Source organism: Phoenix dactylifera, chromosome 7, assembly GCF_051530095.1.
Source record: "Phoenix dactylifera cultivar Ajwa chromosome 7, Ajwa_hap1_PhDact_Kaust_v1.1, whole genome shotgun sequence".
Lineage (NCBI taxonomy): Eukaryota > Viridiplantae > Streptophyta > Magnoliopsida > Arecales > Arecaceae > Phoenix > Phoenix dactylifera.
The window spans coordinates 9771135-9795469 of NC_143196.1; the positions used below are offsets into that span (position 1 = coordinate 9771135).

General features: G+C 36.0%; 1 protein-coding gene and 1 non-coding gene across 4 annotated transcripts in view; both read left to right on the forward strand.

Moving 5' to 3' along the window:
- CLC-D (chloride channel D) overlaps nucleotides 1-23595 on the forward strand; it is a 34398-nt gene extending 10803 nt beyond the window's left edge. Inside the window, exons 6-23 of one of the 3 annotated variants that reach the window (XR_605426.5) lie at nucleotides 5263-5337; nucleotides 8228-8316; nucleotides 9241-9381; nucleotides 9476-9546; nucleotides 9664-9743; nucleotides 9865-10014; nucleotides 10121-10180; nucleotides 10288-10362; nucleotides 15372-15523; nucleotides 15996-16131; nucleotides 16201-16332; nucleotides 16428-16505; nucleotides 16592-16647; nucleotides 16743-16823; nucleotides 16899-17055; nucleotides 17157-17258; nucleotides 17383-17477; nucleotides 23210-23595. Coding sequence is in view for 2 of the 3 variants with exons in the window: in XM_008803476.5 (XP_008801698.3) it covers nucleotides 5263-5337; nucleotides 8228-8316; nucleotides 9241-9381; nucleotides 9476-9546; nucleotides 9664-9743; nucleotides 9865-10014; nucleotides 10121-10180; nucleotides 10288-10362; nucleotides 15372-15523; nucleotides 15996-16131; nucleotides 16201-16332; nucleotides 16428-16505; nucleotides 16592-16647; nucleotides 16743-16823; nucleotides 16899-17055; nucleotides 17157-17258; nucleotides 17383-17423; nucleotides 23210-23294 (1761 nt within the window). In the remaining variant the exon portion in view is untranslated. The remainder of the gene's footprint in view (nucleotides 1-5262; nucleotides 5338-8227; nucleotides 8317-9240; nucleotides 9382-9475; nucleotides 9547-9663; nucleotides 9744-9864; nucleotides 10015-10120; nucleotides 10181-10287; nucleotides 10363-15371; nucleotides 15524-15995; nucleotides 16132-16200; nucleotides 16333-16427; nucleotides 16506-16591; nucleotides 16648-16742; nucleotides 16824-16898; nucleotides 17056-17156; nucleotides 17259-17382; nucleotides 17478-23209) is intronic. The other 2 variants (XM_008803477.5, XM_008803476.5) reach the window with 2 other exon arrangements.
- Nucleotides 12761-12862, forward strand: LOC113463292 (small nucleolar RNA Z159/U59). Its single transcript, XR_003387290.3, has one exon. It is a non-coding gene; the product is annotated as a small nucleolar RNA Z159/U59 (small nucleolar RNA).
- Nucleotides 23596-24335: the final 740 nt, after the last annotated feature.

Below are 24335 nucleotides of genomic sequence, written 5' to 3' on the forward strand. Positions count from 1 at the left end.
CCCTTAAAGTCTTAAACCATGTATCACAATTGGAAACCTAAAGAAGTAAAATATAAAAATAAAAAAAAAGAAAATATGTTTTTTGTATAACGGTACCTAGTCAGCATGGTCCACTATACTGTGCAATGCTATATTGACCTAGTACCTAGCCAATATGGTGCCTGATAGCAGTACAACAAACCTTAATTTCCACCAAAGTAGCCTCTTGCCTTAGGTGTTGTGAAGCCAGTGCAATTACTGACAACATGACATGCGTTTATCTGGATGCAATATTGTAGAGCTTTTAGGGTGGTGACTTGTAGTTTATGTAGATATGAGCCACCTTGACATTCTATGTAAGGTGGAGCAAATTGAGTCATGTGTGTTTAATTGAAGATTCTATTATCATATGGTGTATCATTAGTTCACTTATTGTTTAAAACCACTTTTCATAAAATGTTTATACATTATCTTTTAGTCATGTATCCTCTTATATTTTTTTACCATTAGTTTATTTAGTCTACTTGTTAATGCGTCAATGCAATATTAGTATGTATGATAATTTAGTAAAAGTTATATAATTCAATTACTGCTATTTTATATGCTACGTTACTTGAAACTATGAACGACACATTTTGAATAAAATCGGCAAAGACATGTAGGGTGGTCTATGATGCTAAGTTTCTATAAATCAGTTTAGAAATGTTGTTTTTTTAATGTAGAACAATTTTGGTCCAAGTTAAAATTGTACGTACATGTAAAGAACTCAAATGACTGACGGTATGATAATACAATATGATGACAATGCAGCGGCTAGTCATTGATTAGGAAGGCAATCCAAAAGTCAAAAGTACACCAGTTGCTTATCCATTTACTGGATTATGCATTATATTTATGCCAACATGTGTGAAATGCTGGCCTGTGAAGAGTGGACTTGGATACAAAATATGGATAGTATGTTATGCAGACACACTAACATGGTGAATGTTGATAAGATAGGACAGGGATGTAGCGGGAATACAAAATAATTGGTATAGAGTATAGACTCTTCATATATAACTATGGTATGTATCATATTGTTTGTGTCTAGTTTATTAAGCTATCTATAATTTTGTCTTCTATTGTCCATAAATGACTGTTACAGCGTGACCTGGTTGAGTGACAAATAAGCAAGGGTTGGTTAGGTGGTTGCCCACAAGTGATAAGTAACTTGGTTGTAGTGACAAACGAGCAAGGGTTATTTTGGATTAGAGTCATCTAGTAGAAATCCAGTACAATGATGGTCAACCTGAAGAGGTCATTATATAAAAAAGGAGAATTAGATTTGCTACATGGTATGTTTGAACTTTGAGGGGAAAAAGTAGAGATTAGTGGATACAATGATACAAGAAAATCAACATTGTTAGTCTACAAAAACAAAATAGAAATGTAATAAATCCAAGAATACTTTGGATGGTTATAAATTATTATATGTAGGTAAAGATAACACTAGAAATGGAGTGGGTTTGCCGTACTATCCTAAATTGGGCGATTCACGGCATATCGAACCGGACTGGCTAGGAACTGGGATGGCTCGGCCACCTGATTCGGTCCTAGGTCAAAACCAGCTTGAACTGAGGTGAATCACTTGGTTCTGCCTATTTTCAAGCAGTTTCAGCTATTTAAGAATGGAACTGGGTTCAATTCCTTCAAACCCTCCTCTCCCCTCTCTCCTGATCCTCCTTGCCTCTTGCAACTTCTCTCTTGCAGCTTCCCTTGCTAGGGTTAGGGTTCCATCACTGCCGCTGCCATTGCCAATAATGATGACAACGACGATGGTGAAGATGACCATGGACCACCATCTCTAACTTTCTCTTCTCTCTCACAATGCCGCCACCTCTCTTTCTTGCCACCGCATTGCTACTGCTGCAGACAACACTGACACATATCGGGGCTTGGAGATTAAAGTTATGCCCGTTGTTCCCTTTCTCTCTCTCTCTCTCTCCCCCCCCCTCTCTCCCTCCCTCTCCTTCTCTCCCTCTGGTTTTGGCATGCCTTAGGTCGACACGGTACTACTGGTACTGTATCGAATCGGTAGCCAGTCGGTATGACCCTTGGTACCAATTCAGCGAAACTTGGTAATGAATATTAAAATTGTAGATGTAAAAAGGATATAGGATAAATTAGTAGCTATTAAATTAGTTTTAGATGAGGAGATTATTGTTGTAGTTGGTGCTTATATACCACATTAGACTTGCAGGAGAGGATTAAGAAACAGTTTTGGGAGGAACTGGATGGATCAATGCAAGGTTTTCTTAAAGAAGAAAAGATGCTTATAGATGGTTATTTAAATAAGCATGTAAGGAAGAGCAATATGGGATATGAGAAAGCATATGGTGGATTTGGTCTTGGGGTAGAATTTCATAGGAGTTCTGATTCTTGAGTTTGCAGTAGTTTATGACTTAGCAGTTGCAAACACATATTTTAAGAAGGGAGATGGACATCTAGTAACCTTTAAGAGTCGATTAAATTTGTCACAAGTATATTACGTTTTCATTAAAAAGAAGAGGAATATCAATATGTAAGGATTGCAAGGTGACACCAATAATACCAGTAGTGAGTTTAACCACACAACATGGATTATTAGTATTTTATTTGTACATTAAATGCAAGAAGAAAATGATTTATAAATGTCTTAAGATAAGATGGTGGAATCTAAAAGAGAAAAATGTGGGATATGCATCATATGATAAATTCTATGATTGGTTTCATTAAAAAGAAGGTGGGCATGAAATTTATAAAATAGCTAAAACTAGAAAGCGGAAATCTAAAGACATTGAATATTGAGATGCATTAAAATTGAGGATAATAAGATATTAGTGAAAGATGAGAAATTAAAGAAAGGTGGAGTTATGATTTTGAAAACTTTAAACAAGAAATTTTTATTGAAACAAAAGTAAGTACAAGTGAAGGTTCTATTTACACAATTCATCAAAGTGAAGTGGAGATAGTTTTGGAAAGAACACAAAATATTAGGCATTTGGGCCAGATGAAATACCTATTGAGAATTGGAAACTCATTGGAGTAGCTGGGTTAATTGGCTAACTTATTTAATGAAAGTTTAAAAACCAAGAAAACATCATATGACCAGGAAGAATTGTAGTACTTATATATAAGAATAAAGGTCTATGAAACTATTCTAGTTATTGGGAAGTTAAGTTTAGAAGTCACTCTATAAAATTATGGGAAAAGGTAAATAAACAAAGATTCAGAAGAATAACAATTGTTTCTGATAACTAGTTTACAATGATCCATAATGGAGGCTATTTTTTTTTACTTAGACAATTGATAGGAATGCAGAGAAAGCGAAAAGTCTATATATGGTCTTCACTAACAGAGAGAAATCTAATAATAGGATACTAAGTAAAGTAATTTGATTGGATTTAAGAAGGAATATTTTACAACTGGTCTGTTGAAGTTGAGGACTTGTATGCTGAGACATTGACAAGTCTTAGGAGTTGATGTGATAAAATAAGTGTATTTCCAGTTACTATGAGTTTGCATCAAGGACCAATACCAAGCCTGTATCTTTTTGCACTAATTATTGATGAACTTACTACTAATATTCAAAAAAAAAATTACTGTATTGTAGCTATTTGCAGACAATATGATGTTTGATGAAAAGAGAACTAGATTTAGTAGTAGGTTTGACTTACAGAGGAAAACATTAAAGGATAAAGGCTTAAAGATTAGTAGAACAAAGACAAAGTATGTTGAATGTAGATTTAGTGAAAATGAATGATGATGTTACAAAAATTAAGATTGATGATCAAGAGATACAATAAGTGACCTATTTTATTATTTAGGGTCTATTATACAAAATAATGGGAAGCTTGATGATGATATATGTAATAGAATTAGAGTTGGTTGCACAAAATGATGAGGTGCATTAGGAATATTAAGTGATATGGGCATCCAGAATATTATATGCTAGACTCATAGATTGGAGACTTCAGGAAAAAATTTATAAGACAATAGGCCTGTCATGTTTCATGGCTCAGAATACTGGGCAATAAAGAAAGTACATGAAAAAAAGTTGAATGTATTACTAAATAGAATGTTATGATGGACGTGTGGTAAAGCTAGTAAGGATTAAACAAAACATAAATATATTAGAGTAGTTGTAGGAGTTGCACAAATTAACGACAATGACAAAATTGACCGGGATGGTACAGACATGTAGAATGGAGATGTGAGGAGGTTCCAATAAGGGGGCATTACTTTGTGTTGGAGGTGTTAAGAAAAGGAGTGGAAGACTTGAGATAACATGGAAGGAGATTGCGAGGAAGGATATAGAGGAACCTGGAGTAACAAGGTGACCCAAAATGGGAATACACAGCGAATGAGGATCCATAGAGCCAACTTCCAATAGTTGGGAGAAAGCTAGATGGCATGATTATGCTTATAGATTTATCTCTTCACCACTTTCCTTCCATAAGCTTTTTCTTCCATAGCGCGGGCACATAATGATGAAGGTTGAAGGGGGTTTTTCTTCAATAAATTCTGGATGAGTGTTGAACCTAGAAGCGGGCCTCGGCACAATGGTAAAGTTGCTCAATTGTGAATTGTGTATCATGGGTTCGAAACACAGAAACAACCTTTGCGCATGCAGGGGTAAGGTTGCATACATCTGACCCTCTGCAAACCATGTAGTGGGGAAAGTCTCTTGCATAGGGATGCCATTTTTCACTGTTGAAGCTACTTGACCCGGGTGGTATCCATACCATATCCTGTTGGTATGTGATAAACCAACAAATGAATACTAATGGGAATTGTTTGACCGGTATCAGGTGATATCCTAAGTATAGGCTTTGTAGACGGCTATCTTAAGAAAGTACCCATGCTTCACATCAAATGATGCTTCTACTTTTCAGTATGTTGATATTGAGCCATATGAAAACTAACCTGATTCCTTTTGGCTGTGGAATTAGCCTTATTCATGGAGCACAATTTAGAAGCACTGGTTACAAACTTACAATCAACTATGCAATTGTTCATTTTCATGTTGACATGTAATTTTAATTTTCACTTTATTGCTTTAGTAAACTTTGGTAGTGTTACTTCAGAATTTTTGTGATTGCTTTTTCCTTTCTTGTTGTATGCAACTTGACTCTAGCTATTTAAATTTTTAATACATGCGGCCAATTTTATATTTACTTCCCTTATTTTTTTGCTCAGCATATTATCAAATACTAGTGTTTCATTTTTATTAATTTATGGCCATCATGATATGAACATATACAGTGCGGATCCACAAAGTATCACCTAAGTTCAAGGTGGTTACGCATTTTCGAGAGTGATCGAGATCGCCGAGACCTTGTGAGTTGTCTGTTCCTCTCTGAATTATGGTATTCCTCACATTCTTTTTTGTTATGAGATACTGCATTTGGAAGTTGCTTTTTAAATTGTAGTTATTTACATATTTGACTCACATTCTGTTATGTTTAAATTCCGATCCATTCAGATATTTTGTATGGATATATTTGTATATTTGCTTTTCTGAATGTTAAATTGTTATTGTGACAGTTCTTAGATTCTCTTGCATTTGTCTGTATGCTAATGTTATAGTTATGGATTTGATGTTAGACCACTCTTTCAACATTGTTTAGTAGACATCACGCAATAAGTCTAGAGTAAAAGTTGAAAAAGCTAACCGCCCAGCATGTCGAGTCTTATTTGTTTTTTATTGAAAAAAATCAAAAGTTTCATAGTATTCATTGCAACATCCAAAACAGCAATGTCAATGTTTCTGGTATCTCACTGGATTTATAAGTCCATGAAAGTTGCTACTTGTGACAACATGAGAGCTATTCCTAATGTTTTTATTGGTATACATGAGATCTTTCATCTAGTGGGGATTATTGCTGATGGTGATGCTTCAGTTTGTGTTTTTGGCTCATTAAGAGTGATGGTGCTGGTAGTGATATTTATGATTGAATGTGATGGTAGACCAGGTGGTACTCATGGTGATGATGTAATGGGGGCATTGTTTTGTGCACTATTTTTATATTGGACATGATTCTTCAGAACTGACTTTGGAGGTTGCTGTTAAAGAAGAATGATTGTTAAAGAAATGTTATATTCTAGACAATGTTATTCTTGACATTTGTGAAAGAAATCATTATCAAGGAAGAAGTTTTGTACCAAACTTCTTGTGTATTGTTGGTTATATTGTATGCACGGAGAGAGGGAGAGATATTTGTTCTTAAATCCTATTGTTATAAAATCAGTTCCATCTAAATTGGAAATGCATTCATTATTTATATAATAAAAAATATCAGAAAGATATTTTATGTCTTGTTCTATGGTTTACAAGGATACAAACTGTTGAAATTTGGTTAATTATATGTTTCAAGATATGTAGGTCTTTGTCAATGGCTGGGTTTTTTAATTTAAATGCTGTGTCATACCTTTTGGTGCCGCAGTTGTATTGACATTGTCATGCTGTGCCACACAATTTACAGTTGGTGAATCTTTAAAACTTTTGTGAAGATTTGTTTAGTGTCGGTGTGTTATGGTCAAAAGATCAAAAGATGGATCTTCAGTCTAGAGGGTCTATCTTTAATCTTGGACTGACAATATATTGACTAGAATCCTACCACAGGGTTCTAGCTCAAGAGACTCTCTCACTTCTACCTCTTTATTCATGCATGCACATATATACATATATGTATATACAGATATATACATGTATTATATAAATACACATATTATATATATATATATATACAGATACATACATACATACATATATATACATACATACATACATATATATACATACATACATATATATACACACACACACACACACACAGAGAGAGAGAGATACATACATACATATATATATATATATACACACACACACAGATACATACATACATATATATATACACACACACACACACACACATACACACACACACACAGACAGATACATACATATATACACACACACAGATACATATATATAGATATACACACACAGAGACATATATATGTATATCTATCATGTATGTATGAATGCATGAATGTATATGTATGTATTGGCTAGGATGTTTGAGACAATTTGGCTCCAAATGCTTCCTACTGAAAATCAGCGATGGACATCTCAAAATCAAAATCCTTATCATTAATCATGATCTATGGTGTACATAGATATGTAGATGGTGCATGCATGCCCGTGTTATTTAGAGAGACATGGTAGGGTCCTTTTGGCATGATGGTGTTTTGAGTTGTTATTCTTGGCTAACTGAACTAAGACTTCATCAAACCAAATACCCATTGTTCAGCCTATTTCTCTTTGATACCATTGTATACCCTTTGCCATCACTCGATTAAAATAATATTTATAGATCTTCCCCCAATATCAGTGATCTGGTTTAGCTTGAAAGCCATTCAAACCATAGTCAACTTCCTTCTCCATGCAGCATGGTATCAGTCTATCTCATATTAAGCATACTTCATGTGGAAAAGCGTGCTTTACAACTTTTTTCCACCAGATGTAAGAGCTCCTCTATCATTAACTACCTGTTTTTCATTCTCTCAAAATTTGCACTTTGTGTTTGTTTATTATCCATAACTTCTGCATTTATTTGTTTCACCTTTAAAGTCACAAATAAAGACCTCTATTGTCAAGATAGTTTGCTTTATAAGCTTCTAATGGAATAGAAAATGTTGTTCCTTTAGGTTATCTTAAAAAATATGCAGAGAGCATGATATAACCTAAATGCAAGCGGAACTATTAGGGGTTGAACAAGTATAGAAAGACTGTACTAGGGTGACATATGCACAAGCATTCTGATTTAAGCTGGAAAATTTCAATAGGATGATAAATGATGGAATATTTTCACGATATGAAATACTCTCTAGTATTTTCATGATTACAACATTATTTGGGAATTGGATCATGGAATAGACTGCTACTTCTATGTCTTATTTGTCTAATTCTTGGTGTGGGGAATCCACATACAGATGATATACAAATGGTTTGTAATGATGACCAGAAATAGAGATTGTCTGAGAATTCATTTTTACATGAGCTCATGGGCAAAGATACACTTGTGAAGTTGTGCAATTGCATGATTATTGCCTTCTCATCTCTGTCTGCAGTAACAGTGATGCTAGCTTAGCAATTTAAATTTCTATACATGAGTATTTTAATAGTTGTTGGATTCAGTTCATGAATATCTTTTCAATGTTTGAAAAGGTAACCTGTGGATGTGCAGCTGGAGTTGCTGCTGCCTTTAGAGCTCCTGTTGGTGGTGTACTCTTTGCCCTGGAAGAGGTTACTTCATGGTAAAAAAGCTTTTCTCCTCACCCTTCTGTACACAAATTTTAGCTTCTAGAACTGTATTTTTTGCTTATTAACTCTTGTCACTAGTGCTAGCAAAAAGAAAGTTCGTTTACAGCAGTTTGTCAAAAAATAAGTTCTTGTAAAGCACTTTGCTATTTTTAGTTGTTTGATGATAATCCAGTCATTAAATACTTAACTTTATATGTCTCTATGAAAAGGTAAATGCACTAGCATAAAAAGTTTCAAATGATTAAGAAATTGATATCTTGAATACCACTGTATCAAGCACAATATGTAACTTATGAAGACACAACTATATATGTTATTTGCATGCCTATAATATGCGCTCAGATCTAACAACCGGAGCTTAGGTTTTTCGAATCTACATATCAGCCAACATGATCTGCTAAATAGGAATAGAATCCTGCAAAGACCCAAAAGAAGACTTCCTACATTTGTTTTGAAAAAAACTACAGTGCTTTTGAATAGCTTAAGACCAAACTCATAAATACTTGTAAATTTTTGAAAACAGAAGTCCATGTTTAATAAGAGGAAAATACTTCTCAGATTTTTGATTTTTCATTTATAAGTATCAATTCTTGTAACTAAAAACATATAATCAACATTATTTGTTTAACCAAATGAAGAAATGGCCCAATGTGTCATTAAATATCAAAATTATGAATAAACATCGCTTCCATGATCATTTTTGGTTAGTTTCAGCTGAAACTAGCCAACAACCACCAAAACTGGATTGAAACTGGTCAATTTTTCCTTGAACTAGCCCAAACTGGCTAAATTGACCAAAAAGGACTTTGAGGCTCAGTTTTGTCTTTATGTTCCTTCTTATGTTCAAATTTTGGCACTAACTTATTGAGATTTTGAAAGAGAGTGGATAATATATGCTGTCCTGTTGTTTCTTGCAGGTGGAGAAGCCAGCTTATGTGGAGAGTTTTCTTTACATCTGCTGTTGTGGCTGTTGTGGTTCGGTCTGCGATGGGCTGGTGCAAGAGTGGGAAATGTGGACATTTTGGTTCTGGTGGCTTCATAATTTGGGACATATCAGGGTTAGACATTGATCTTGTTTCATTTTTTTGCATATTTAATTCACAAATACTTCATTGAGTGCTGTATTTATATAATGCTATTTTACACGTAAAGTGGTCAAGAAGACTACTCTTTTCAGGAATTACTGCCCATGGCCATTATCGGGGTTATTGGTGGTCTTCTTGGTGGGTTTTCATTAACCTTGTTTTTGATTAAAAAAAATGTACAGATTACCTGTCCAGTTTATATGGTTGATATCTTCTTTTGGTGATTGGTCTTATGCTGTTTTTTTTCTTATTCAGGAGCCTTATTTAATCAGCTCACTCTTTATATAACTAATTGGCGTCGAAAAGATTTGCATAAGAAGGGGAATAGAGTTAAGGTATGTTAAGAACTTTGGCTGACATCAGCTGTAATTTTTTTCCTCAATTCTCTGCTATCCTACTTCAAATCTTGCACCTATCTAGGAGCTTGATGTCTGAATTTGGTGCAAAATCTTGCAGATCATTGAAGTGTGCCTTATATCCCTGATAACCTCAGTTATTTCCTTTGGGTTACCACTATTTAGAAAGTGCAGTCCATGCCCTAATTCAGAAGTTAATCCTGATATTGAATGCCCTCGTCCACCTGGGACAGATGGAAATTTCGTGAATGTGAGATGTCTATCATATTGATGTCTATGATGTTTTCTCTGTTGCTGTTTATCTTGTAAATATTGGCTTTTTTTTCTTATTTTTTCTTTAATTTTGCCGCATACAGTTTTACTGTTCTGATGATAAAGAATACAATGATCTGGCAACCATTTTCTTCAATACACAGGTTTGATAATATTCAGGCATCATATTCGATGTTAATATATTTTAACATTAAATTTCATTCTTCCCCCTCTTTTCTAAGTCTCTATATATTTGCTGTTTTTTTGGCAGGATGACGCAATACGCAATTTATTTAGTGCAAAAACATTTCATGAGTATAGTGCTCAAAGCCTTCTCACCTTTCTGGTATTAAAACTTTGTTGTCATTGAGTTATTACTATAATTTTTTCAACTTTGTTTGTTATATATAGCTACGCCATTTTGATTGACTTTGCTTTTCTAGTATGTTTCCTGTCTTCCATTTCTCTAGGCCCTAGGGAGGATCCTGAGGGTCTGTTTCTGCTCAGCTGAGCACCTCAGCTGCATCTGTGGATATTTTCTGACACTTTTTCGTTCACCTTATGGGGTCAAAAATTAGCAACTCAGTCATATTATGAGTTGCAATAGCCATGTTATGAATATATGGTGCAACCTATAATCGATTACTACAGGTGTAGATTGATTTCTTAATAATCAATTATGATGCGATTAATTAGACACTTCAGCAAATACTCATCACTCCAAAAGATCATCATAGAGGTATGTGAACGCAAAATAGAACATGATAGATATCTTATTAATGAAGCCTAATCAATGAAATATAACTAGTGCAGCAAACCGAAAATAACCACAACAGAACAATAAAAAAAATACTTCCAATAATCTCGGGATCCAAGGATGTGATAGATGGCAACGATGGTAATGATGATGGGTAGAGATAATGATTGATGGACGAAGAAACGTGGGCTGGGCAAAAGATAATGATAGAACTAGTCGGATAATTACCTTTGCGAGTTTGGTCCCTCCAATTCAATGAGAATCTTCAGGCCACACTCCACCAATGTATCGAGATGAAGGATGACAGGGTCAAGAAGGTGGCTCCAAAAAGAAATAGATCAAGAAGCAGGAAGAAAGTGGAAGGAAAAGGGTCTCTTAGGGCTTCGCCCACGATGGCATTCACCTTTCTAGGATTTTTTCTTCTTTTTTTGGCTGTTGTCCTCTCTTTTTATAAGCCGAGTTATTGTTCCGTGAATAGTAACCGGGTCGAGTTACTGTTCATGTGAATAGTATTTTTTTCGCTGTGCTGTTTTCTGCAGATTTCTACGTATTTCTGCAGATTTATACTGTATATTTTTTTTTTAACTTCTTCCATACATTCAACATGTGCAATTCTATTTCCAAGATTATCATCCATTCTCCTCCATTCCGAGAGATGAGTGATGGCCGTGGGCATTGAAGAAAGGCCAAGGCTCAAGCAATTAAGTGTGGTGGTTTAGGGTTGGGTTAGGCTTCCTGTCACACCTAGGTGGTCCCTTTTTGCTTGGCAGTCCTAGTATATGATTCAACTGAAAATCCAAGCCTAAACATGGTTTTTGGATGGAAAACACAGAAATAACAAAAAAACATAAACTATGTAAAAGATGGAGCCCTGAGACTATATCAATATAGTAAGCCTGTCTATTCACGTGTGCCGATTATAGAACCATTAAATGAAATTTCGCAGGTTACAAGTATGGATGACCGTGTTGCATTTTGCATCTCAAGAACTGAGAAGATGGCAAGTATCATGCATATCTAATGTTATTTTTCTAACTTTATTGATCTAGCGGACACCAAGCAAAAATTGTGGCAAATACTTCCTTGGTGGCTCTTTTCTTCCCCAAGGAAAGTATGAGCTGAAATATTGAGAGACTTGTAAGGCTATGAAAAAATAAAATAAATGAATTAATTAAATAAGCAAATGGATAGGAAGAAAGAAAAGAGAAGGGAAGTAGGTTGAAGAGGGAGGCATGATTTTGTCGTTTATGTGCTCTCTTATCTTCTACTAACTGGTAAGTTTGTTAAAGCTCTTTTTTTTTGTTACTTTGTGCCTCAAATGGCTTCAGACAGAATGGTAAACGTGCATACTGGAAATAAACAAATATTTCTCTTATTAATACCTACGGGCATTCCCACCGGTATGTAGTTCCGTACCGAGACAACGAACCTTGATTAAAAGTAGATTATTTTTTTTCTCTTTCTTTTTTCAATTTCTTGCTATTATTTGTAACATATAGTGTTGAAACTTGATAATTTTGTCTTTTACTACCATTTACCTGGAGAGACATACATGTTAGCTACAAAAGTATTTATGGTATTTCTTAGTTCAAGGTTTGTCGAACTAGTATCGGGGGTCGTACCGGTCGGCAACTGGCTCGGTACGACATAGGTCCATACTAGACTTGCTTATCGAGTGGGTTGCGCCAAGGGCCGGGGTCAGCCCTAGGTATGACCAAAATTAGGCCCGGGCCTGGCTGAGCCCAGCCCTACCTTTGAACCTACTTCTTAGGCTCAAGGACAGGCGCTTTGGGCTCCGCGCCACGCATCTTTGGGCCGGGCTTCACCATACAATTTTTTTCTAGTAACAAGCTATAGGAAAAAGCACTTCCTCCGGCGGCCACGAGATGAATGCTATACACTTCTCCGTTCTTCTGCTTGAGTTCGGATCAAATGATGGAAATTTTTTTCGTGTTATGCTATTTGTAGTTCATTGGGAGTTCATGGTGTCTTTGATGATGATCAAAAGAATAATTTTCATTCTTCCGAGGGTTTTGGTGATGATCACCATCCATGTGGAAAAGCTAATGGAGATCTGAACTGAGGAGACCCATCCATCATTTTGTTACCGGATAAACAAGAAGCTATAGAAACAACCCACCGAAAACCCTAAAAATCCAAATTTTTTCTCATTAACCAATCAAGACCCTCGACCTTAGACAAAATATGCCATCTATTAACACCACGTCAAACTAAAATGGATTAGAATGATGATTTGAAGCAATAATATCGATAACTGAATGGAATTAGTGGGGAGTGGCATTGGACTGACTTCCATCGCTAGCCATCTCAGAGGAAGATAAGGCCATTGGATTAGAGGACATGGAAGATGTAGCGGTCTTGGGAGAGGTAGAGCTTGGAGTCGAAGTCCAGGGGCTGCTTCTCGAGGATCCATCGGGTCATGGTGTCAGTGTTGTCTAGCATGGCAGCGAATTCAGCAAGGATCACTGCCCCTCTCGCAACCACGGTGTAGAGCCATAGAGGATCACCATGGCAGGAGGAAGGGGCCTCTCTTTCTCTCTCTTGTCCCTCTCTAGCCGTTTGTCAGGGTTTTGGAGTCGAGGAATTGGTGGCTTGGTCGGGGGTTGAGGCGAAGGCCAAACCGGGCGAGCATGGGCTAAAGCCTAAGGGTTATATACCATGCTATCTATCGAAAAAATATCGGGCTTGGGCTGAGTCTTTGTAATCCCGAGTCTGGCTTGTTTAATGGGTCAGCTCTAATTTTAGGCTGAGCTTAGGTTGCCAGGCTTAAAAACAAGGCCCAGGCCCATCCAAAACACTCTGGGCTCAATTAGGCTTGGCGGATTGCTCAAAATTTGATCAGGTCTAGTCTGTACTGTGCCCTTCTGGGGCGTACCGAAATAGAAAGAGGGAAGGTAAGAGAGAGAAGGGAAGATAGAGTAAGAGAGAGGAGAGGGAGAGGGAGGTATGGGGGGTGGGAGAGAGAGGGGGAGGGAGGGAGAGGGGGGGTGGGAGAGAAAATCCTAACCCTAAACCTAACCCTAGGGGCTCGGAGAGAAGGGGAGAGAGGGACAGGGAGAGGGGGGAGAGGGAGAGAGAGATTGATTGTACCCATTCGCTGTCAATGTCGCACAATCTATTGTTGCCGTCGTCGTTGCATGGTTTGATTGAGAGAGGGGGAGAGATCGGTCAAGTGAGGGGGAGAGAGATCATAGGAGAGAGAGGGGGAGGGAGAGGGAGAGAGATCGCGAACAAGTCTGTGGAGGGAGAGAGGGAGAAAGATTGCAAAACTGAACCATGGGAGGATCGGGGTTTGGTTAAGGGCCGAACCATCTAAACCAGTTGAACCATTCTGGTTCTTGACTGGCTCAATTTGACTTAAGCTTGAACCTCCTGGTTCGGGACAGTTCAACCAGCCTTGTTCCTTACTGTGTGGTTGATGTTTAAGTAATACTGATGATATTTTACGCACTAAAATCAATGTCTGTACGGCATATGTATTGACCTAGACATGTACCAAGAAGTGTACTGAAAATATTCTTTCAAAATTCACTTCTCCATCCATCCATCATTTACTAGCGGAAGTTGACCATCATGTTATTTGGGAACACTGCTTGCATATGAAGGTCAATGCTAACCAGCTTGGCCATATTGAAAATCAAGCATCTTTCCTCTTTTAAAAGATGTGATAGAAGTTGGATTATTTTCTTCTCAAGTGCATTAATTTCATAACCCATCATTTCCTCAGTTTAGTTTTTTAGGATTTCTAATTCCAGATATTTTCCCCCTATCTTTTCGTATGGTGGCTGATTTTAGTGAAGCGGTAGCTTATGTACCCTTTCCTCCCTCTCTCTTCCTATTGCATCTTGTGTTTCTAATTTGGTATGTATCAAAGAAACTTGCTGATTGTGTTTGCAAACTGGTATTTGTTTTGTGATCAACATGGGCATATACAGTTTCAGTATCTGTATTGTTTTTTTTTAAAGCACATGCCATCTTCATAATCCTGCTCCATACTTGATAAAAACAGTGCTTTTATTGAAGAGACATGGATTTGTTTTGATTATGCTTCGAATATGCTTGTTTGAGTTGAACCATGAACTCTAATTACTGGTTTTTATTCCTCTTGATAATCCCTGATGACTATTTTAATTTTATGTTGTTCCATACCTCCATGTTTATTGCGTCTTCCCACAAGCTTCATTCTTCTTTTTCTTGCATGATGCATAGTTGATTAGCCACTAGGTTCCTGTAGACAAGTAACTTCTATGATCTTTTCTTTTTCTAAGGGTAGAATCTTTTCATTTTCATTTCTTTCCCTGAAATGTGTTTCCTTCTTTACTGGTTGGCTTGAGCTGAAACAGCTTGTTAGGTTTCTGCCTCCCTTACTGTTAGTTTTTATTTCATACATTATTTTGAATTCTAATAAATGCATGAATTCATCCATCTTTTATTGATCATGTTTCATTTTTCAGATATCAATGCTTCTTCTGTTTAGATATTCTTTTCACTGAATTTGTTTATCATACAGCATTGCTTATATACACATTTTTTGTGTATGTAATTCTTTTTCTTTTTTTGTTTAATTGTATTATCAGGTCATGTTTTATTCATTAGCAGTGGTGACATTTGGAACTGCTGTTCCGGCTGGTCAGTTTGTTCCTGGAATAATGATTGGATCAACCTATGGTCGGCTTGTTGGAATGTTTGTGGTTAAATTTTACAAGAAACTAAATGTTGAGGAGGGAACGTAAGTCTTATCGCTATATCTTTACTTTATTTTGTCAAAAACCAATTTTAAGATTTTATGTATGGAAAACTTATCCATTTCATACAGTAGTAATTTAAGTTTTGCTTCTCAACATGGAATACGCTACATGTCCCCTGAAAGGTCCCAAATAAGGCCGTAAAATCTATTTTCTTAGTAACCACCAAGGTGAAACCTGGCATTTTTGGCCCCAAATTAACACCCTAACTCTACCTTGTGGCACACTAAAAAACCTTGTTTGCAAAAGCTTCCCAGGGATGCTTTGGGGCAAACATGGTAGCATTCTTTCCGCATGGTTGTTAATTTTGGTCCAGTATTATTGGAAGATGACATTTAGAAGTCGGGATGCTTATGGTTTATAGTTATGGTTTTCTTAGCTTTAAGAGGAGAAGTATTAATATGCATTATATTTGTACTTAAACAAATTTAACCTAAAGTTTGACTTTTAATCCAGGTATGCGCTACTTGGCGCTGCTTCTTTTCTTGGAGGTTCTATGCGAATGACAGTTTCTTTATGCGTTATTATGGTTGAGATCACAAACAACTTGAAACTCTTACCCCTTATCATGCTTGTTCTTCTAATATCAAAGGTGTGTTCTTTGATTTCATGCCTCCTACAAATATGCAGTTCATGAATGTACTAAATTACTTTTGTGCAGGCTGTTGGTGATTTTTTCAACAGTGGGCTGTATGAAGAGCAAGCCCAACTAAGGGGCATCCCCTTACTTGAATCTAGGCCAAAACAGTACATGCGTACTATGACAGCAAAGGAGGCATGCAAAAATCAAAAGGTAGTCAAACATCGGCTTTGAAACAGGTATAGAAACTTTACTTTCAATAACATCAGCTTCTAACTTAGTGTTTTTGCTTCGATGACACATGACAGGTTGTCTACTTTTCTCGTATTGTTAAAGTTGCAGACATAGTTTCTATTTTGCGAAGCAACAAGCACAATGGTTTCCCAGTGAGTCACTGTGTTCAAATTTTTCTGATTTTTTGTGACACATTTTGCTGCCTGCTATAATTTATCCCATATGATGTGGTGTCCAGGTGGTAGATCATGGACAGAATGGAGAGACACTTGTGATAGGTCTAATTCTTCGTAGGTAGGAACTTGCAAATATATGCAGTTCGTCCATTCATCTTTGATCAGAGGGTCAAAATATGGCTTAAATGTCTTATGTGACTGCTGATTTTGCAGTCACTTGTTGGTTCTTCTACAGTCAAAAGCAGATTTTCAGAATAGTCCTTTTCCTTGTGATATCAGAGGCATATCCGACAGGTACATGTCTTTTCGCTGTGAATGTTTTATCTCTGTTGTATATAGTTGATGTAGCATCTCTTTTTTCTTGTCTAGGCACAACTTCAGTGACTTTGTGAAGCCTGTTTCAAGCAAAGGAGCGTCCATAGAGGAAATTCATCTGACTGAGGAAGAACTGGAGTTGTACTTAGATCTTGCCCCTTTTCTTAACCCTTCTCCTTATATTGTGCCCGAGGATATGACTTTGGCAAAGGTGAGTACTCTTATATTTCCCTTTTTTTTTTCTTTTCTTCATTGCAAGGTGAGTCAGCATATTTTGTATATTTATAAAACACATTATCTTACCTATGACAGGTGTACAATCTTTTCCGCCAGTTAGGATTGAGGCATATATTTGTTGTCCCTCGTGCTTCTCGCGTTATAGGTTTAATTACCAGAAAGGATTTGTTAATTGAGGTAATAAGCTGAACGACTCTCTTCAATCATGTTAAGTGTTAGGAAGGATTGTTTGATTCAATTATCTTCTCTTCTGAGAACTGTAATGATCATGACACTGGAATCTTGCTTTCTGGGATTACAGGAGAATGATAACTCAGAATCTATGGAGCTCCAATCAACTGTGTAAGGTCTTGATGCTGCTTAACCCATTCAATATCTCTTCTAGTTTGTGAAGTTGTACGTCGTTGAACAATTTTATATTGAACATCTCCATGTCAATTTTTAATTATTACTTATGTTTTACAGCATTATATACTGATTCAAGGTATGCTATGATGAAAACTTGCATTCTGCATAACTTATAGTCTTCAATCATCTCCCTTGGGTAGACTAGCGACCAAGTTTTTAAGAGGATTATATTCCTACGTGATATTATTTCTACTTAGACAGAGGTTACATTCTTGCATCAACAGAACATTTGAAGTTCTTTTTAATGAATTTGTATTATTTTCTTGCAAAATGATAGTATAAAAGGATATGACCATGAATATAATTTCGAATAAGAGGAGATTATCTGACTTATAGCTGATATTAACTTTCTTGAATCTGATGTGAGTAACATTTCTGATACTTATGTGAATTAGTGCATGAATATGTTTTTGAAGAAAACTGAATTCAGTGGAGTTTGTACTAGATAGGCATGAACTGCGTCAGTGTCTGAGAATTATGTTTATGAAAAATAAATTTGCATTTTCTGAACATTGCAAGTACTGTGAGATTAAATGTTGCTTCATATGTATTGGATTATGAAAATTTCAACAGAACTTTTTAATTTTTGAAAATAGTTTACTGGTGCTGCTATTGTCTGTCTATGTTATTAAATGTCACATTGTCTATGCTGCACCTGTAATTCCAAATAGCAAGTGTAATGGTCAATCATTACATATAAGATTGCACCTGTTGAGGAGCAAGGATTAAAATTCTTGTAAATTCTCGTCTCGAAATGTTAGAAGGTGCAAAATCAATAGGTGCCAGAGCTGCTACAATTGCTTCAGCCGGAGCTGCTGTCGGTATTGGAAACGTCCTCAGTTCCTCGATTCATTCCGTGGCGCGAATTCTTGTATGTTATGTCTATGGTTGAGAAAAAGTGTCAGCACTTCCATTAACCTTGTCAAAGCGTACTAAACTTTTGGCCACAAGGAATTTGGTGATCTTAGGCAAATTTCCCTGCGCTAACGTTTTAGAATGATAGTTAACATGTAATTTTTTATAGTGTCTTGGACTCTATCATAATTCTTTATAAACATAAATTTTTTTTAAAATGGTATGCTTAGATTTTTGGATAATACACATAATACCCCCAAATTATTAAAATAATCTACAGTTATTATCACATTTTAATCAATTTATTTTTTCCTAGTACCATCTTTTAAAAGGTATTAATTTTTTTCTTTTTCATGGGGCCAACTGCCTAGGTGGTCCTTAAATGTGAGTTTATGGTGTGGGTCAGATATTGCAAGAGACAGTATGTTGTATTGTACTAGGGTTGCCTTTGTTACAATAAAATTGTTTGTTTTAAGGTTTTGTATTGATAATTCATCATCCAATACTGTGCCCTTCTACTTATTTGAACGATTGGTTAATATTATTATTTTATTTGTAAGGAAGAAAATGTCATTTTACTCATGTTACATTAAATCTCATGATAAACATGAAGCTGATAACCTTTTTCCAGAGAAATTACTTATTTGAAATTTTCTGTTTATATCTTGTGAATTTTAATTAATGTTTATATATCTGTCATTAAAAAATACTTATTCACTCTGCCGCATGACTTGCTTTCCGCCTAAGTGCTATGCATTTCCTAGAGGTTTTTGCAAAACAAATGTCATTTCATATTTATGAATCCTATAACACCATTCATTTTTATTCAAGGTCAAGTTCTCTATAATGAAGTGTTTTCACAGCATTTTGTACTTCTATCAAGGAACTTCTTTCTGATCTTCCCCGCATTATTTAGAAAGGCTTGATATTTTGGCTTCTTATATTGCTTGTGCCAGCTAAAAATGGAATTGGTTTTGCCAAAATCAGCAAGTTTCAACTTGCTTTGATGAAAACAATATAAATCTGTAGTGTTTCTTATATTATAAATTAGATATCTCCGAAACTCTAAAAGAATGTTGCTAGTCCTTTGGTTAAGTTTCAAAATAGCTTCGATATTTTGTCACTGTTTTCTTTTCCAACAAATCATAATGGCTTATGCCATTCGTAGCCTTGACAAAAGTATGTCAACTATAAAAGAGTTCCATATATAATCTATAAAGCATGCCCAATCAGTTGGGACGAGTCTTGGATGATTATGGCCATGGCTCTTTGCGATTGATGAATATTTGAATAGACAGTCTTTTGTTTTTTTTTTCTTCTCAAATAATAAAAGTTATAGTGCAAGTTTTTTTCTTGCTTAATTTAAGTTAATTAGTGTCTATGGGCTAGGGAATGTGAGCTCGATGCAACAGTAAGTTTGCTTTGATGTCGAGGTCATGGGTTCAAAACACCGAAACAGCTTCCCCGCATACGGGCGTACAGTTAAAAAATATGTACGTTTGACCCTACCTAGAGCGTGCAGTAGTGGGAGCCTTGTGCACTGCGATGCCCTTTTTTAGTGTCCATAGGACAGGATTATATATATTTTTTGGTTACTTTTGTGTAAGAAAAATAGTAGATAAAAAAATGAAAGCTATGAGGAGACTTACACATGTGCACAGATGCACAAAAACAGACACACATATACACACCATGCACGTGGCTGTATGCATGGTCATCGTTACACATGCAATGAGTGTTGTAAACCCTTCATCCATTAAAACTCTCTTTCTCACTTGCACTTCTTATTCTCGGCTAATGGCACCACTCTTGTAATTTGTTTGTTTATGATTAGGAATTGGATTATGATGCTTTATTTAGGAGCATAGAGGTGATGATTAGGTAGGGTAGGAAGCTTACATGCGTAGATGAAACCTTCCATACCTCCCCCCAACACTACACATGCAGAGAGAGAAAGAGAAAGGGGGATTAAAGTTGGGAGAGAGTGACGTGATAGGTCGTTTTCCTCCTAATTAAGGTGTGTTGGTGGTCTGTTATGTAGACAGAGATCCATGAGGAGGATCAGGGAGCAAGATTCTGTGTACATGGAATGGATGAGATCCTCCCTGATAGTCTCTTTTGCCTCCCTCCTTACCATCTGTGTAAAAAGTAAAAGCGATCTCACTTGAGCTAATTCATATGAACTAGATAAGAGTAGGTTAGACATGTAGATCTGAAATCTAATTTAAGGGGAAATAGGATGGAGAGAGGTCATACTACACAGGTGCATTCTGGGTGGAGAGCTAAATAAGGGGAATGTATTTCTTGTATATTTACATGTACAAGTTATTTTCGTATATTAGAAGAAAATATAAGGAAGCTAACACTAAATGGGAATTCTTAGTGAATGAGGATCCTTCAAGTTGACTCCAAATAGTTGGGAGAAGGGTTGGTGGTTATGTCTAGATTAAGATAGAGCAGCATTCAGAATTAATATTTTTAAAAAATATAGGGTTTAGCTAGTATTCTTGTAGTAGGATTGGAACCTTGCCCAAAGATGCAAAATTAACAATGGTCTTTTTTAAAAAAGGTATCATGATATCGCGCATTTAAAGTACCTAAGATATATCGTAAGGTTTCATTTGCACATCAAGTCGATATACAAATAATGGTATCGATTGAGTAAATGTTGGTAAAATATGCTATAGGTCATATAAATGGAGTTAAAACCAGTGACTTAACATGTTAAAACCCAGCCTGTCAACTGATTTGGATGCACATAGACTTTGATCATGTTTGATCGTGTCGATTTTCAAATTACAAGTTCTTTTGATTTTAGATTCATAAGACTGAAGCTTTAGAAGTATACTAGCTCAAGTTTTTCTCTTTATGATTGTATGTATGTGCATAGGTGTATATGCATTTATCTGCAAATGCACAAAATTTAATGAACCGTGAATGTTCAGTTGATTTTTTAGGGGTTTAGGTTGAAAAAAAAATCAAGAAATGAACCTTCCGTGAAGATGTTGGCTTCCCTTGTCCCTGCCTTAGTTTAACTTTGCTTGAATAGTTGTAGACCTTGAAAATACTCTTGCATTAACACAAATCTTGTGTATGTTGTTCTTTTCATGCTTTCCAAGGCCAAGATGCTGAACAAGATGGATATGGTTTCATATCATTTATGACCCAGATTGATTCAATTTTTTTGACTCAGATTGTAACACTTGTATCAGAACAACTTTTTTTTTTTGCCTAATCAAATTTATACTTTACCACTGATGCTTCTGTATTTTGTTTTCATGGAAATCCAGAAACTTTGAGCTGACTTTAATATGTTATTTGAATTTTTTTTTTTTTTTTATGATCTTTATCCTAGATTTAAATGGCGGGCTTTGGCACTATGATAAGGTTGCTCCAACATGACCTTGGTATCATGGGTACAAATTATAGAAAAAGCCTTTCCGCAAGCGGGGTAAGGCTGCATACATACCTTTCCTAGGCCTTGCAGTGGCGGGAGCCTCGTGCATGGGGATGCCCTTTTACCTTTATCTTGGATTCAGGATCCGCTTCTCTAGGAATTTTGTCCTACATTACAAATGACTTTCCTCCACTTTATCCCTATTTAATTTCTCTCAACTTTTGTGTTCTTATAACTTATCTGAGTTCACCAAACATTTACCACATCCTCATCTCCACTAAGCTTATCATATTTCTCATGTGTCCGTTTGGATCCAAATGTTTTGAGTCATTGTGAAATTTATTTTGAATTTGATAATCAAACAACTATCTGGAGTCATATTTCTGCTTCAGACTCAAAATTTCATCTCACTGTTCATCCTTCGACATTTGAGAAGCATGCTACAAATTTGTCCTCAATTCCATCTCGGGATCTCAACAACTTACTCAAATTGCTGCTCTCAATATTCTGTTTTTTTTTCTTTAATAGTAGGAGTTTAAATTCTAAGTCAATGACCATCTCGACTTGAGAAGTACCATACAATTTTTTATTTTTTTGATGTCAATCGCTTGGATAGCTACTCCTGTGGCTGTGCCTGCATTTCAAAGCATTTTTTGTATTGATCTGGGCAATTTTCATCTGTTTAATGCCCACTGCACCTTTCATTCTTCACACCTGTGAACACATCTGTGATTGTTGTATTGGTCATAGACTAGAAGTTAATATTTTTTATATATGGCTATTAGAAATAAACTGAGTTGATCTTCGTTGGTGCTACTCTAATTAAGGTCTTTTTCAGTTCAATTTATGTAGTATTCAATGGCTATTCTATTTGTTTTCCTTGACTTATATTTCGATAAGTGTTAATGAAGACATTTTCATCTATGATAGTTGGTATGCCATCAACATCATCTGCACTCTTGGTTATGTGGATAATTCTTGTGAACAATAACATTTTTGGGCTTGTTTCAAATTGATTTCATATAAGACAGACATTACTTGAAAGCCATTTTCGAACTTGAATCTAATGGATAGCAAAAATATCATCCAATTTTGACATAACTTCTATATTATTTATGAACTGAAGCCTAGCTTGATAGTGGAGTCTAGTATAAACGTATATAATTTTGATTTGATCATGGGATTCTAATGCATCCTGATATTCTGTTAGCGTGCATTGTGTTAATGCGTACTGATTTTCATAATGCCAACCTTGAAATCTTGCGTGCATAAAGCATGTGTTGTACTTCATTTTATTGATTATCCTTCTATTAAATTATGAAGAAGAGCTGAGTCATGATATTTGTATAGCAATTGCATGGTGTCATTTTGTCATGTGTCATGGTGTATTGGCCACAACATATTTTGGATCCTTTATTTATTTATTTTGTGTATGCATACTAAATATTAAGACTTTATTGGTTGGCAGATCACAACAGCTAGATAGAAGAATGATGGGGAGAAATGTACAACTAGAGCACCCTCTACTCGATAGTCTTCTTACCCAAGAATAATTTGAGCATGTTGCTCACACACTTGACCTTCTAGGTTTTGCACCGAGTCAATGTTTCGGCCGCTGTATACAGTATACATGAGTACATTTATGTCCATTGGTCCTGGTAAAGTGTACAATAGGCACAAAATTGTAGCAAATGGGGTCTGAGGGAACCCATAATTGATGATATAATGAATATAAGCCAGTGTATGAATTCGATTTTTCTGTGTAAGCTCAGACAACAAGAAACAAAACATTTTTTTCACATCTCAAATATTGTAGAAAATATATTTTATGAAAATTTCAAAATCTTTGTTGGTGGTCTTGAGCATTTGCAATGGAGCAACTATTTCATTATGTTGTTCTATGTATGCTGGCATGAATTCTGTTGTGGTTTGCTGCTGAACTACTGTGGTGGGTTTTGAGACATCACACAAGGATTGAATGGTTATTTGTGGGCGCAAGGGCTCCCAAACAGTAGAGAAAACCAGGATCTGTGTCTAACTGCTATGAACAAATCGATCGATTTAACTACTTTTTGATGACCCACCATCTTCCCCGGACCTTCCACTCTGTTTTCTAGACTGACTGATCTCACCTCAAAAGAGCTTGTTGAGGATTGATACAAGCCTAGTAAAGGAAGGTTGCCACAATAAAAAGAAGGAAGCACTACCAGTAGCAATAGGAGAAGAAAATCAGAAAATTTTAATAGGGCGATGTTCGAAATCGTGGGTTCGCCTGAGTAGACATGGATCTAGGAACACTCCAGCATGTTCCCGCGCTTGGCCAGTGCATTCTTTCAAAGAGAACAACACATTCTAGCACCATCTAGCAGCTTATTCTTGTCCCAATCATTTGAGTTCGCTGTTGGATTAATGCTAAGGGATGCTAGAACAGGCAAGGAATGTGGGTGGAAAAGTAAGGGAGTCCCTTACTTCTAGGGTTTATCCGTTCGCTGAGCTTCTTGCTACCTGAAATGAAAGAAGAATAGAATGAGGGATTGCTACCACTCAATCTCTTTCTTCCTACCTCCGCTGCTTTACCTTGCTTCCTTTTTTGT